Source organism: Lepisosteus platostomus, chromosome 24, assembly GCF_059453375.1.
Source record: "Lepisosteus platostomus isolate fLepPlt1 chromosome 24, fLepPlt1.hap1, whole genome shotgun sequence".
NCBI lineage: Eukaryota > Metazoa > Chordata > Actinopteri > Semionotiformes > Lepisosteidae > Lepisosteus > Lepisosteus platostomus.
The window spans coordinates 17,734,511-17,747,445 of NC_142634.1; the positions used below are offsets into that span (position 1 = coordinate 17,734,511).

A 12,935-nucleotide genomic window follows, 5' to 3' on the forward strand; every position below is an offset into this window, starting at 1 on the left:
TAACTGGGGAAAGCAATCTACAACCGTGATTTTTTTAACTCTCTGATTAGCTCATCTAAGATCACAAATAAACTAGTGTACAGACATATGCACAGACGCCAACAAACTTGCCAAAGCAGGAAGCGCTTTTGGAGGCGGACATACAGGACAAAGCGTACATGCATGCTCCTGAATGAAAGCTTTTCGGAAATATTTGTTTAAAAAAAAACTTGGCATTCTGTTTTATTCGAACCTTGCAACATTCGGGGAAAAGTACATGCTCTGAACCCTGTTGTCGGCGAAGTACCATGTGTCTTAAAATTAAGGCGCTTTTAGAAGCCACTTTGACACCAAGTGATAACAAGATTATACTAATGTTCTTACAGTAAATTGTGTAAGTAGTAATATGTATACCATGTACAGCTCTGTTTGGTGTTTTCTGTTACTGTACATGGAACTGATTCTAAAGGGCATGCAAGTCAGCACAGGCAACATGAGTATAAAAAGTTATTATGAGGTAACTTAATTTGCTGTACAACACTTATAATTCTCTCTCTCACATGTGAGCCCAAGTTTAATGCAACACTCCTGGTTATTTACACTGTAAATGTCTGTGAAAAGCAGTACAGGTGTCTTGAATAAAGTCCTCTTTCTGTCTTTTGAGAAAATACAGGGCCAGTTTCCTCACACACCCTGCTAAAAATATTTATCTTCATGTCTCCAACAGGTAGGCAAGGAAAGGAAGTATTTGAATTCTGTACAGTTGTGCCCCAACTCTCTGTAACCCTAAAAGATAACCTTCTCTGTCCCCCATAATGAGATCACTTTCAGCTAAACACTCAAATGGGACTTTAAGCACATTGTGATAGCCTCACACATGAATACAATTATCTGCAAACGTAAAAAAACACTCCCCACCTCATCCCCAATTAGTGCTGCATGTTTTTACAGTAGATTGTCTAAATAGTTGTGAGCCACAGAAATGTAAATGAATCACACATATAACTACCTATTTATGATGATCAATTATTCTAGATTACAATAACAATAGCTGTGATTCACTACATACGTCTGTAAAGTATTAATACAATACAATGATCAGAATCCCTACAGTTTTTCAGGTCAATAAAACATAACTGCTTCTCCAATAATGCCCTGAGCTATAACACAAAGACTTAATTATTTAAATGCACAGTGATGGATATTTATAGACCTCCTCATAGCAATTAATAATTTTGACATTTAAACCCACAGCCCATCTCAAGGGACTGGGGAATAAAGCAAATACAAGTAAAGTAAATATTTTCACGCTCTTCAGGCAGTATGATGGCTGTACACCACTGAGGCTCAGTGGGCCCTGGGGTGACAGAACAGTTTGCGCTGTGGGTCATTTCGGTTGACAGCAGGGTTCTAAGGGAAGCAGACAGTGTGAGCGAAATCGTTGCTTGCAGTGTTCAAACACAGATCTGGAGTAAGAAGAGAGAAAGCTTGAAGATCCCATTTCTGTCACAGGGAAGGGTCGTCAGGTACAGTAGGTGTGTTTGCTCATGCTCATCAGACTCCCATATTTATTCATATGTTAACCTGATTTGTGCAAAAGTAATTCTTGTTTTTACAGGATGTGTCCCAGCGCCACTCCTCTGGACTAGTGGGGGAAGACAGGTATGAATGCCACAGCAGTGGACAGGCACTTGATGAGGGCAGGCAGAGACTGTCTGAGTTGAGAGCTTCAGCAGCATGACAGAAGCACAGATTAAATCAGAAGGGTCTGTATCCTCTGGCCCTCTTGTTTATAGGGTCTCCCTGCTCTTTTTAGAACCTCCACACATATTTTTATTCTGAATATGTTTTAACTTGAATGATAATGCACTTTTTTCTATCAATAAAATCAGGTCATACTGTTTTCAACAGCTTTGGGTTGTTTGTGTTTATAATAGTAGATGTGAAAGCAGTGGCAGTAATAGTAGATTTCTGAGATGGATGGAGTCGTTAATCATCCATCCATTTCCTAAACCTCTTTATTCAATTCAGGGCAGACTCTATCCCAGCAAGTAACAGGCCTCAAGGCAGGATACACCCTGGGTGGGGTGTTTGTATTGTACATCTCATGGCACACAGACAATTTATCAGTATGTCTTTGGGCTGTGGGAGGAAACCCATGTGAACACAAGCAGAACATACAAACTCCACACAGACAGCATCCCAGGTCCAGAATTGAACCCAGGGTCCCAGCACTGCAAGATAGCAATGTTAACCACTGTGCCACCCGACTAATGTGTGAAAATATATACTGTCTTGTATAACAGTTAAAAGACGAGGTCCCTGTATGCTTATGTTTCACTTTAACGCTTCTCTTCATAGAGAACTTGAGTTCTTTAGGGAATTATTAGGCCAGGACTATGGTTTGCATCTTTCCACTGTTTTTTAGCTTGTAAAAATAAAAATATAATTGGGGTATTTCATGGTTTACCAAGTTCTAAACACAAAACGGGGGCGGTGCAGTCCCCTGGTTCCTGCCCTAGGTGGAATCAGCCGATGCACAAACGCTGCCTGCACGAGTTAATAAAAACTGAGCATACTCCTTTAAGAGGGACAGGTTGAATTTGTCCCACTCTTTGCTGAGTAATTGGGTTTTTCCTCCCCGCCGCAGTATAAAGGGCTGCAGCGCTTCTCAGCCTGCCGCAGTGCCCCTGATTTCATCAGAGGAAAGATGAGCTACACTTTGGATACCCTGTACGGCACAACCGCCTACCGCAAGGTGCTCGGCGACCCGCAGCGCAATGTCTCCAGGTCGTCCGGCTCCCTGACCTCCAGTGGCTTCCACTCGCAGTCCTGGTCCCGGGGATCCTCCGCTTCCTCCTACCGCCGCGGAGGCTACAGCCAGCTCTCCTCCGCGGACAGCCTGGAGTCCTTCAACGGAGACATGAGGTCCCGCAACGAGAAAGAAATGCTGCAGCTGCTCAACGACCGCTTTGCCGGCTACATCGACAAAGTGCGGCAGCTGGAGCTCCAGAACAAGAACCTGGAAGCCGAGGCGGCGGCGCTGCGCCAGAGCCAGGCTGGCAGATCGGCCATCGGGGAGCTGTACGAGCGCGAAATCACCGACCTGAGGAGCGTGGTGGTGCAGCTGAGCAGCGAGAAAGCCCAGGTGCAGCTAGAGCAGGAGCACATCGAGGAGGACATCCAGCACCTCAAGCAGCGGCTGGACGACGAGACCCGGACGCGGGATGAGCTAGAGGCAGCTATCCGGGCCATGTCCAGATACATCGAGGAGTCCGGTCTGGCCCGCCTGGAGCTGGACAAGAAGCTGCAGTCGCTGCAGGAGGAGGCGGCTTTCCTCAAGAAGAACCACGAGGAGGAGGTGGGGGACCTCCTGTCGCAGATCCAGGGCTCGCAGGTGACGCTGGAGGTCAGGGACGCGCTCAAGGCGGACGTGACCAGCGCCCTGCGGGAGATCCGCAGCCAGCTGGACGGACATACCTCCAAAAGCGCGCAGCAGGCGGAGGAGTGGTTCAAAGGTAAGATGCCCCCCTCGCCGGCTGCTCCAGGCCAGTGCGCCGCAGCGCCCACCCGAGCGCATCCCGTCAGCCAGGCGGGCACGGTCTCCCAAAGTGTTCTTTAACAAGGTTTCTGTAAGGGAAATACCTTTCAGGTAGGGCTTGGTGACTATACCGCCGGATAGCAGCCTCATGTAGGCTCTTTAAATGCCCGTGCCAAGCCACGCTGGCTCTCTAATAACAAATAGCCGGAGTCGGTACGAGAGTAATAACAAGACTTTTCAAGTTTTTAGTAAAAACGGTTCAGTCTGAATCGACTACGTAGATAGGGGGTATAGGAATATGGTTTGTAACTTCTAGAAAGAAAATAAAATACGAGTTTACTCGAATATTAATTTTAAAGGTTCCGAAAGATTATTTGTGATTTACTCATAGATTTTAACACTAAAGCACTATTTAGAAAAGTTAATGATGTGGCATTTTCCTCTTAAACTATTGTAGTGCTCATAACATGTGGACTGCATGTTCTTTTATTGCAGTCCTTAGGACACGCTTAGTTAAAGGTTTTGCTCATTTCTATCGATTGGGCACTCATCTTTGAATACTTAGCAATTTTGTCATCGAACGCTTCACTTCACAAGGCCGTCAGATGCTTGTGAAAACCACCACGTAGCATGCTTAAGAATGTATCCTAATTAAATGCAGTACTTTAAATCAATTCGTAAAACGAAAATGATATTGTCGTTTAAATAACTTAGAACAATTAATGAGGAATTCGTATAGCTCGTTTATTTTAAGGTCATTCTCCCAGCTGGTGAGAAATCCGCATTGGAACGTGTCTATATGTAAAATAAATACTGAGGGAAAAGCATGAATTATTCGATCCTCGTTAAAAAGTGAGTGGTGCCATCTTAATGGTACATTAAACTGCTTCAGGCTCACTGGAGTCACTTTGCATCTCCGTATCACAGAATCAGTCTCCGTCCTCGTTCTCTTTATTCTGGCTGGAACTCCGGCGGCACTTTGAAAGGCCTTGCTCACGGAAGGCTGTTCCCCTGTCGGACGGGTGTTTCTGAGAGACTGCTGAAGCGGGTTGCAGGCGCGGCGCTGCGGTTCAGAGTTCAAACGGGCGCCGAGCCCCCGGATCACCGCAGTGCTGACACGGCGCGCAGGCAGTCTGCCGCAATAGAGCAATACAGCGCCGGGGATCTGCCCCACCATCCCGGCAGGGCTCTGCTTAACATGACCGACTCTACCCGAAACTGCCAGCTGTATGTCGCCTTTTTATGCAGCTTTTTCAATATGTTTTTTTTTGTCAGGGGAATATTTTTTTGTCACGAGTGGAAAAGCGTTTCTGACAAGATAAGTGTTAACAATTCCGTCCCAGGCGCAAGGCTCTTGTAGTTACATTGTTTTTTATTAGTTAATAGAGAAAGGCTCTTGTAGTTACATTGTTTTTTATTAGTTAAGAGAGAAAGGCTCTTGTAGTTACATTGTTTTTTTTATTAGTTAAGAGAGCTGCACGTCAAAGCAGACTTTAAAGACAAACGGGACAAACAAACGGCGATGCTGGACAGCTTTAGCCTTACAAGCTCCTACAGTCGTGGCGTCATGAACTGCAACACTGAAGCAATAGAATTAAAACACACAACAACGAGCCCTTCAGGCGAATCAGGTTAGAGATGTGCGGCTGTACCGTGCCAAGCGCAGTGCAGTGAGTCAGCAACCTGCGCGGAACCCGCAACACATCCCGCAGGCAGCTGAGCTCAATGATCCAGGCTGTGATTATATTATAGTCATTCGTGCACTTCAACGTTATTTATACAGTTTAATAAAGACGAGAGGACCTTTCTTATAATTTCTGCAATATAAAAGCATTTGGGTTTTTGCCTTCCCTGTGTTCAGACTGACCATTTGGTAAAAAAAAAAAACACTTTAGCAAAATATCACCGGTTAGAGCTTGAACTTCTCCCTTTTACTCTAAAGCGGCCTTGTGTCGTTTTCAGTGGATCATTGCGGGTTTTCCGCAGGCATCCTGTCGCAGCTCCTGTCGCTTTCAATCGCAGGCTGATCTTAAACTTCCTCTGGAATTCGGCAATTAAGACATTAGGTCAACCCAAAGAAATTGGGGTGCGATTTGCAGTGTTTTGGCCGTGACAGGCTTAAGAAGTTAGAATGCCCTTTAAGTCTCAGTTATTTTGTTGTGATCTGCGCTAAATCATAAGTTATCTAGTATTCGAGACAAAATGCCAGTCGACCCGGCGTTAGCCACAAAAAAGGTTCTGTAGGGGCACGTAGGATAGCCCTGTTAGTCATTCGTGACCGCCTTGCCGGTTCTGTTAAAATCAATACCGCGCCTTCACTGATAAGAAGAAGTGTTCTAGACCACCGCTGATTGTTCCCTCTTCCAAAAGTACAATACAGTCCGTTTTCCGAAGTTAAAAATCCAGCCACAGATCTTTAACAAATTGAACTATTCATTTCTATCCCTGTACTTAACACTAGGGGGAGCCCTTCGCGCCATCTGCTCCACAAGCAGCGGCTGGGTGAGAGATTAGTGGGTGTGTCCTTGCATGTTCTGTCCAGTGTAGTGCGTGTTTGCCTGTTATCGGATATAAACGTGTTTGTGGTGCTGTCCAGAGAGGTGCAAGCCTTCACCTTTTAAAATTTCCAATGTATTTCACTGTGAGTGAAAATATTAGTGGAGGTTATGGCATACTCAACAACAATAACATACAATATTAAAAGCAGAATAAGGATTAGAGGTCATTTCTGTTTCAGTCACTTAATTAAACTCCCTCCTTGGATGATATGCTTAAACTGTGAAGTCATACTATTCTATTTTCCTTTGTTCCTTATTTAAGCATCATCCTTTGCAGCGAGGTATTAATGGGGGAAACCATGCAGGCATAAAGTTTTCATGCTCAAAACCATTGAACCAGATCTATGAATAGATATATAAAATGTTCTCTAGTGTCAAAACAGGACAACACTTGATTTTATTTTCTGTTATCTTCAGTATTTCATAGTCCCATCCCCCAGGCACATACAGTACACACACCCACAGCACAGCAATGAAGTGGCTGCAGGTTTTCTCTGCGTGTTAGTGGAGTTACTGTAAGTGACCAGTCAGCAGTGCATGGTCTGTGTTATTTTCTCTCTGTGTTTTGCACATGCCTGTGGGAGAGCAGTGTGCAGGTGTTGAGTGCTCTGTGTGGACCTGCCTGTGAGACTGCTGGTGGAGCATGGGAGCTGTGTGGAGCATGGGGTTTAATCCACAGTGTCAATGACAACACGGACCTCTGCGCTGCCAAGATCACATAGGCTGCTCCAAGGACAATCTGGCAGACGGGAAGCACGACAAAACAGAGACACGGACAGACAGGCTGTGTCTCGCGCCAATCCGTGTGCTCCATTCCCCATCAGTCAAACAACAGGGCTGTCAGCTGTGAAGGTCCTGTCCTTGGTCAGGGCAGAAAATAAGGTTCCCATTGCAGAGCAGTTTGAGCCATTTCAGGTTTCTTGAATATTGTTCAAACTGTATGGATGCAGCAGAAATGCAGGCATGTTGAATCTACATCTCTATATGTAACCACTATGAATTACCAACAAGCTGGTAATTCATAAAAGTAAGTGGCTAAAATTGCCATGCCTTGGAAGCATATGTCCTATCCCTGAAATGATTGGACTGAATTAACAATCATTGCTAGTCAAGAGATTGTTGTGCACACATCCTTCCATAGTGTAATTGTGAAGCATTGTGAAGTATTTGAGAACCACTGTGTCTTTGTATTCACTACCACACCCTAACTGATAACAGATCTGAGTGTGCATGCTGTGTCCTTGAAAATGCTCTTCATCATTAAATCACGTCCAGTCCAAAGACATTAGTGGGTGTTATTGACAACAGCACCTCTCACCTGCTAACTAATCCCTATCTGGAAAGCATGTACTCTTTGGAGAGTGCACAGTTCAGAAGAGCCCTTAACGTCCTGCCTAGCAATAGAGAAATCTGTACAAAATGACTGATGGTCCTGACTGGCTCATTACTTTAGAGATAGAAGATGGTGGGAGACAGTTTCAAATACTTATTAATAGACTACAGAAGAACGTTTGGCCAAAGGCTGCTGTTAAATGAAAATGACAGAAGCAGCCATGCAGTCTGCAGCATCCATACTACCTTTCCCAGTTAATCCTAACCCACTCCACAGGCTTCCACACCACAGAGGTCTTGAAACTGATGTTCTCTTGGAGCAGCCATTTACCAATCACAGCAGGGCCAAGTACACTTTGATCTTAGCAACACAGTTTAATGTTTGACCCATTCGGTGACAGCATTACAGCAGCTGGTTCACCAGAACAGTGAACAAAAGATGTGGCTTCTTACAACAGTCTGAAGTCTGTAGAGGAGCGTCTTTCTCCAAGAGCAGTTGGCTGTTGTTATATTTGGAGCATTTAAGATTGAAACAGGAGTTCAGCCAGACAGAGTCTAACCAAGAGACAATCTAAATTCATTCTGTGGTAGAAGAGTCAGTCAATGTAGTGTGAAAAACAAAAAAAAGGACTTCCATGCTGACAACATATGTAGATGTGAATCCGTATTTGTTTGGAGAAGCGGAGTTTTACTGGAGTGTTTGGAATGAAAGTCCTGTAGCTCCTCCTCTAACACAGGCAAAAAGGGGGAACATGTCCAGTCTTGGAGCTGCCTTTTCTAACTGAACTAAAACTGTGGATGTTAAAGACAAAGAGAGAATGAGGCTCCAAGGGGCAGGGGAAGAAACTGCAGTAGAGAATTCCTCCCTTGAAGAAGTAGAGGAAAAACAACCTCAGACCTCTCTGTAGAGCAAGTAGGAAAGTAAATCAAGAGATCCATCCTGCATTGGATTACCTCGCAGTGCTGTTTTGGCACAATTAAGAACAAATGTGTGATTCATCGACTGTTGTGTATTGTCTTTTGTGATCCACACAAACCTGTTCAGCTGACCTTGGATGAGCACATCAGTTTTCATGAATGGCACTGTTTCTTCAGCAAACACACTTGCTAAAGGACACATTTCAAATACTGTTTAATTTTATTTTGAAGTGTCACTTGCCACATGCTCATCCAAGATCAACTGGATGCCTTTGTGTGCATTCCCAAGCCTAAAACACACGCCAGTTTAAAAACTGAACAATACACAGAGCGGAGTGTGTAGAGCCCAGGGTCATGAACACTCGTTAAAGGCGAGGCTCAGACATCTCATTATTCTGTGCAACATCGTGCAGAGAAAACATTGCAGTTGCAGGCAGTTTCATGCACACCTCCCTAGTAATCTTCCTCCTGGTGGGTTCTCACTCTGCACGGAGGTGGTGACCACTGTGTTGGCTGTTGCTTGGCAGTGCGAATGGAAAAGCTGTCGGAGGCTGCGCGCTTCAACAACGACGCCATCCGCAGCGCCCAGGATGAGATCGCCGAGTACCGCCGCCAGCTACAGTCTCGTACCACAGAGCTGGAGACCCTGAAGGGCACCAAGGAGTCTCTGGAGAGGCAGCGCTGTGAGATCGAAGACCGCCATCACAGTGACGTTGTGTCCCTGCAGGCAGGTCACCGTCTCTCTGTCCGTTGCCTTCGCTTAGCCCCACAGATTCCGTGCTGATGACTGCAGAGGCCATTTCCCAGGCCACCTCTTTTACTCATATGGCACTGCTAAAATAAAAACTGAGCTTTAACGAAGCAAGATCTTTCCAGGTACCAGCAGGTACCAGGTACGTTTTCACATCCTGATACCCTTATAGAGCAGGTGCCATTTTTTTGCCACGACTGGGAGTCTAAAAAGCTTGTCCCACCAGACACAGGATGTACTGCATCCAGGTAGGGGACAGTGCCCACTGTGGACTCTCAGGAGCATAAGAAAGTTTATCTGCCTTTTAATCACTAAGTGCTCCATCGTTTTTCTTAAACAAGAGATGTTATCAAGTTCCACATCATGGCTGGGTAGCTTGTTCCAGACTCCCATGACAACTTAAGTCATCTGTGTTCTCATCTTTGCTGGCTCATGGCATGTCAGCAGACTTAACTTAACTCACTGAAACTCTTGGCATAGTAGAACTCTAGTAGAGAATCATGCATTGTAGTGCTCACTGACTATAGCTGTCAGCTGGAAAAAGGCAGAACAATATGGTAGTTTCAATGCATGGATATGAAGCCAGTGAGAATCCTTCACAGAGGTGTTCTGTGTTTGCAGGAGACCATCCATCAGCTGGACAATGAGTTGAAAAGCACTAAGTGGGAGATGGCCACTCAGCTGAGGGACTACCAAGACTTGCTCAATGTCAAGATGGCCCTGGACATTGAGATTGCTGCGTACAGGTGTGCAGAAAAGCCTTTTCCCTATCTTTCTGGAGGTGTTCTTTGATGTTTTGTTGATTTTGGATATTGGAACCGATTCAGTGCAATCATATAGCAAAGCAAAATGATGTTACTCCAACAAAATGTCTTTTGTTGGATCATCAGAGCAATACAACAGCAAAGCAATAATATTAATACTAGAACCACTGCAGCAGAACAAAGCTACAAAACGATTCACTGCCCTGATGAGATTTAGATAATAATTACAGAACATTACTTTACAGAGATGTTAATCTTTTAAATTTAATAACCTGCAGAGTTAAAACTCCAACCATCAGATTTTGTCACTATTTGCAATCTATTTTAATGCCAGGGAGAGACAGATGTGTACAGAGGGTGCCTAAGGTGCTTTGCTCTTCCCTGAGGTTGAAGTGGTAGCAATAAAAATACCTACAGCAATGCAGCAAACCAATAAACATATTCCAAACTTTTATTGTCTTGTATCTCCCTGTAGAAAACTGCTGGAAGGAGAGGAGACCAGATTCACCTCTGGCCTGGGCCCTTACTCATACATCGATACGACCACTAAGATCTCCACTCACGTCAAGGTCAAGAAAGAGGACAAAACCAAAGTGGCAGAGAAATCGGACACAGTCATTGTGGAGGAGCAGACAGATGAGACCCAGGTGACAGAGGAGGTGACAGAAGATGGGGAAGAGGGAGAGAAAGAGGGAGCGGAGGAGGAGGGAAAAGCAGAGGAAGAGGCTGAGGAAGAAGGAGAGGAGGCAGAAGGAGAAGCAGCAGAGGAAAAAGAAGAGGATGTCAAATCTGCTGGAGGAGAAGAAGAGGAGGATTCTAAGTCACCTGCTGGAGAAAAAGCTGAATCACCAGAGCCCAAATCACCTGCGGAGAAATCTCCTGAACCGAAATCACCTGCCGAAAAATCTCCCGAACCCAAATCACCTGTCGAGAAATCTCCTGAACCCAAATCACCTGCCGAGAAATCTCCCGAACCCAAATCACCTGCCGAGAAATCTCCCGAACCCAAATCACCTGTCGAGAAATCTCCTGAACCCAAATCACCTGCCGAGAAATCTCCCGAACCCAAATCACCTGTTGACAAATCTCCTGAACCAAAATCACCTGCCGGGAAATCTCCCGAGCCCAAATCACCTGTTGAGAAATCTCCTGAACCCAAATCACCTGCTGTAAAATCACCAGAGCCAAAATCACCGGCAGATGACAAGGCCAAGACCCCTGCTGTTAAGTCACTTGCACCAAAACCCCCTGTAGAAGATGAATCCAAGAAATCTCTGGAATCCAAGTCTGCAGCAGTAAAGTCACCACAGCCAAAATCTCCCACTGAGGATAAAGCCAAATCACCAGAGCCCAAATCTCCAGCTGAGACACCAGCTGAGGGGAAACCATCCACTGAGGAACAAGTCACATCTCCTGCAGAGGAGAAATCTAAATCTCCTCGTCCTCAATCACCTGTCCAGGAGAAAGCCAAGTCCCCAGCTGAGGAGAAGCCAAAACCTGCTGCTCCAAAGGCTCCTGAAGAGGAGAAGGCAAAGACCCCCCAGGAAGAGAAGCCCAAGGAAGAACCCCAGCCTCCCAAAGATGACAAGAAGAAGGAAGCTGAAAGCAAGGCAGAGGAGAAACCTGACAGCAAGAAAGAAGAAAAGCCAAAGGACAAGGAGGCAGTAAAGAAAGAAGAAGAAAAGGCACCTGCTCCTGAGGAAGGTAAGAAGGAGAGCAAGCCAGAAGAGCCTCCCAAGAAAGCGCAGGAACCCAAGACCCCTACCAAGCCCACTGAGGTGAAGCCTGAGGAGGCTAAGGAGAAACCCAAAGCCCAGGCTGAGGAGAAAGAGAAGGCCTCTCCTAAGGCTGAGCCCAAAGAAGCCCTTGCTCCTGCCAAGAAGGAAGATACACCAGCTCCCAAGGAGACCAGGACCGAAGACAAAGCGCCAGCTAAAGCCAAGGAGGAAGAGAAGCCCAAAGATGAGGAAAAGCCAGCTAAGAAAGAGGAAGCTCCTCAGAAGAAACCGGAGCCCAAGAAGGAGGAGACGAAACTGGAGCCCAAGAAGGAGGAGACGAAGCCGGAGCCCAAGAAGGAAGAGAAGAAACCGGAGCCCAAGAAGGAGGAGACGAAGCCGGAGCCCAAGAAGGAAGAGAAGAAACCGGAGGCCAAGAAGGAGGAGACGAAGCCGGAGCCCAAGAAGGAGGAGACGAAGCCGGAGCCCAAGAAGGAGGAGACGAAGCCGGAGCCCAAGAAGGAAGAGAAGATACCGGAGCCCAAGGAGGAGCAGACGAAGCCAGAGCCCAAGAAGGAGGAGACGAAGCCGGAGCCCAAGAAGGAGGAAAAGAAAGATGTTGAAGCCACTAAGCCAGCAAAGAAGGAGGCCGCAGACTCCAAGACCCAGAAAGCTGAGAAGTCTTCCAGCACCGACACAAAGGAGACCAAGACTACCGAGGAAAAAGACAAGAAGTAAATAAAACAGACAAGGAAGCAACAGCTTAGGGGCAGGGGAAACAAACGCCAAAGACCTCTGGGAAACAAGGGGTGGTGGGAGGGATGGGAGGTACACAACGGACACAAGTAGCCTTTTGAAAACTGGGTGGCAAAGTAAGTAAACAAGCAATAGTGTCTTTAGGTATTAACACCTGTGATGGCCAAACGTGTTATGATAGCTTCTATATATGATTGTAGTGAATGCGGAATTCTTTTATTACACCTGAATGTGACAACTGCCCTAACAATTAAGTGCATTTAATAAATGTCCAACTGACTGGAGATATATAGACAGAACTTTTATCTGGACAAAGCCTTTGAGGGTAGTTCTGAATTAAATAAAAAAGACTTAGACTCACAGGAATATATATGAATATATTTACAAAAAATACAAAAGAAGAGAATTTAAAGTACCTGCTTGTCATGCACCTTACACAACTTTCTTCTTGGTTTTCAAGAAAACAAATGCACTTACTGTACTGTAACCCCAAATGATTGTTGAGTGAGCACTGCTGAGATTATGCAATACTGTATATGACTCAATAAGCAAGCTGAGCTAAATAAAGAATGGAAAAAAATGTCCTGCGTGTATGTTGTCTTGCATTCCTTTGGTATTGAA

At 45.5% G+C, this 12,935-nt stretch overlaps 1 protein-coding gene across 1 annotated transcript; it reads left to right on the forward strand.

Annotated features, from left to right (window-relative positions):
* Positions 1–2,627: 2,627 nt before the first annotated feature.
* On the forward strand, positions 2,628–12,770 carry LOC148641825 (uncharacterized). Its single transcript, XM_088618800.1, has 4 exons — positions 2,628–3,497; positions 8,856–9,055; positions 9,701–9,825; positions 10,319–12,770. Exons 1-4 carry the CDS (start codon positions 2,690–2,692, stop codon positions 12,294–12,296), a joined length of 3,111 nt encoding a protein of 1,036 aa, XP_088474926.1. The 5' UTR covers positions 2,628–2,689; the 3' UTR covers positions 12,297–12,770.
* The last annotated feature ends 165 nt before the right edge of the window (positions 12,771–12,935 follow it).

Coding starts and splice junctions, on each gene's coding strand:
- LOC148641825 (XM_088618800.1), top strand. CDS start 2,690: ATGAGCTACACTTTGGATACCCTGTACGGCACAACCGCCTACCGCAAG. Junction 3,498..8,855: donor GGCGGAGGAGTGGTTCAAAG/GTAAGATGCCCC, acceptor GTTGCTTGGCAG/TGCGAATGGAAAAGCTGTCG. Junction 9,826..10,318: donor ATTGAGATTGCTGCGTACAG/GTGTGCAGAAAA, acceptor ATCTCCCTGTAG/AAAACTGCTGGAAGGAGAGG.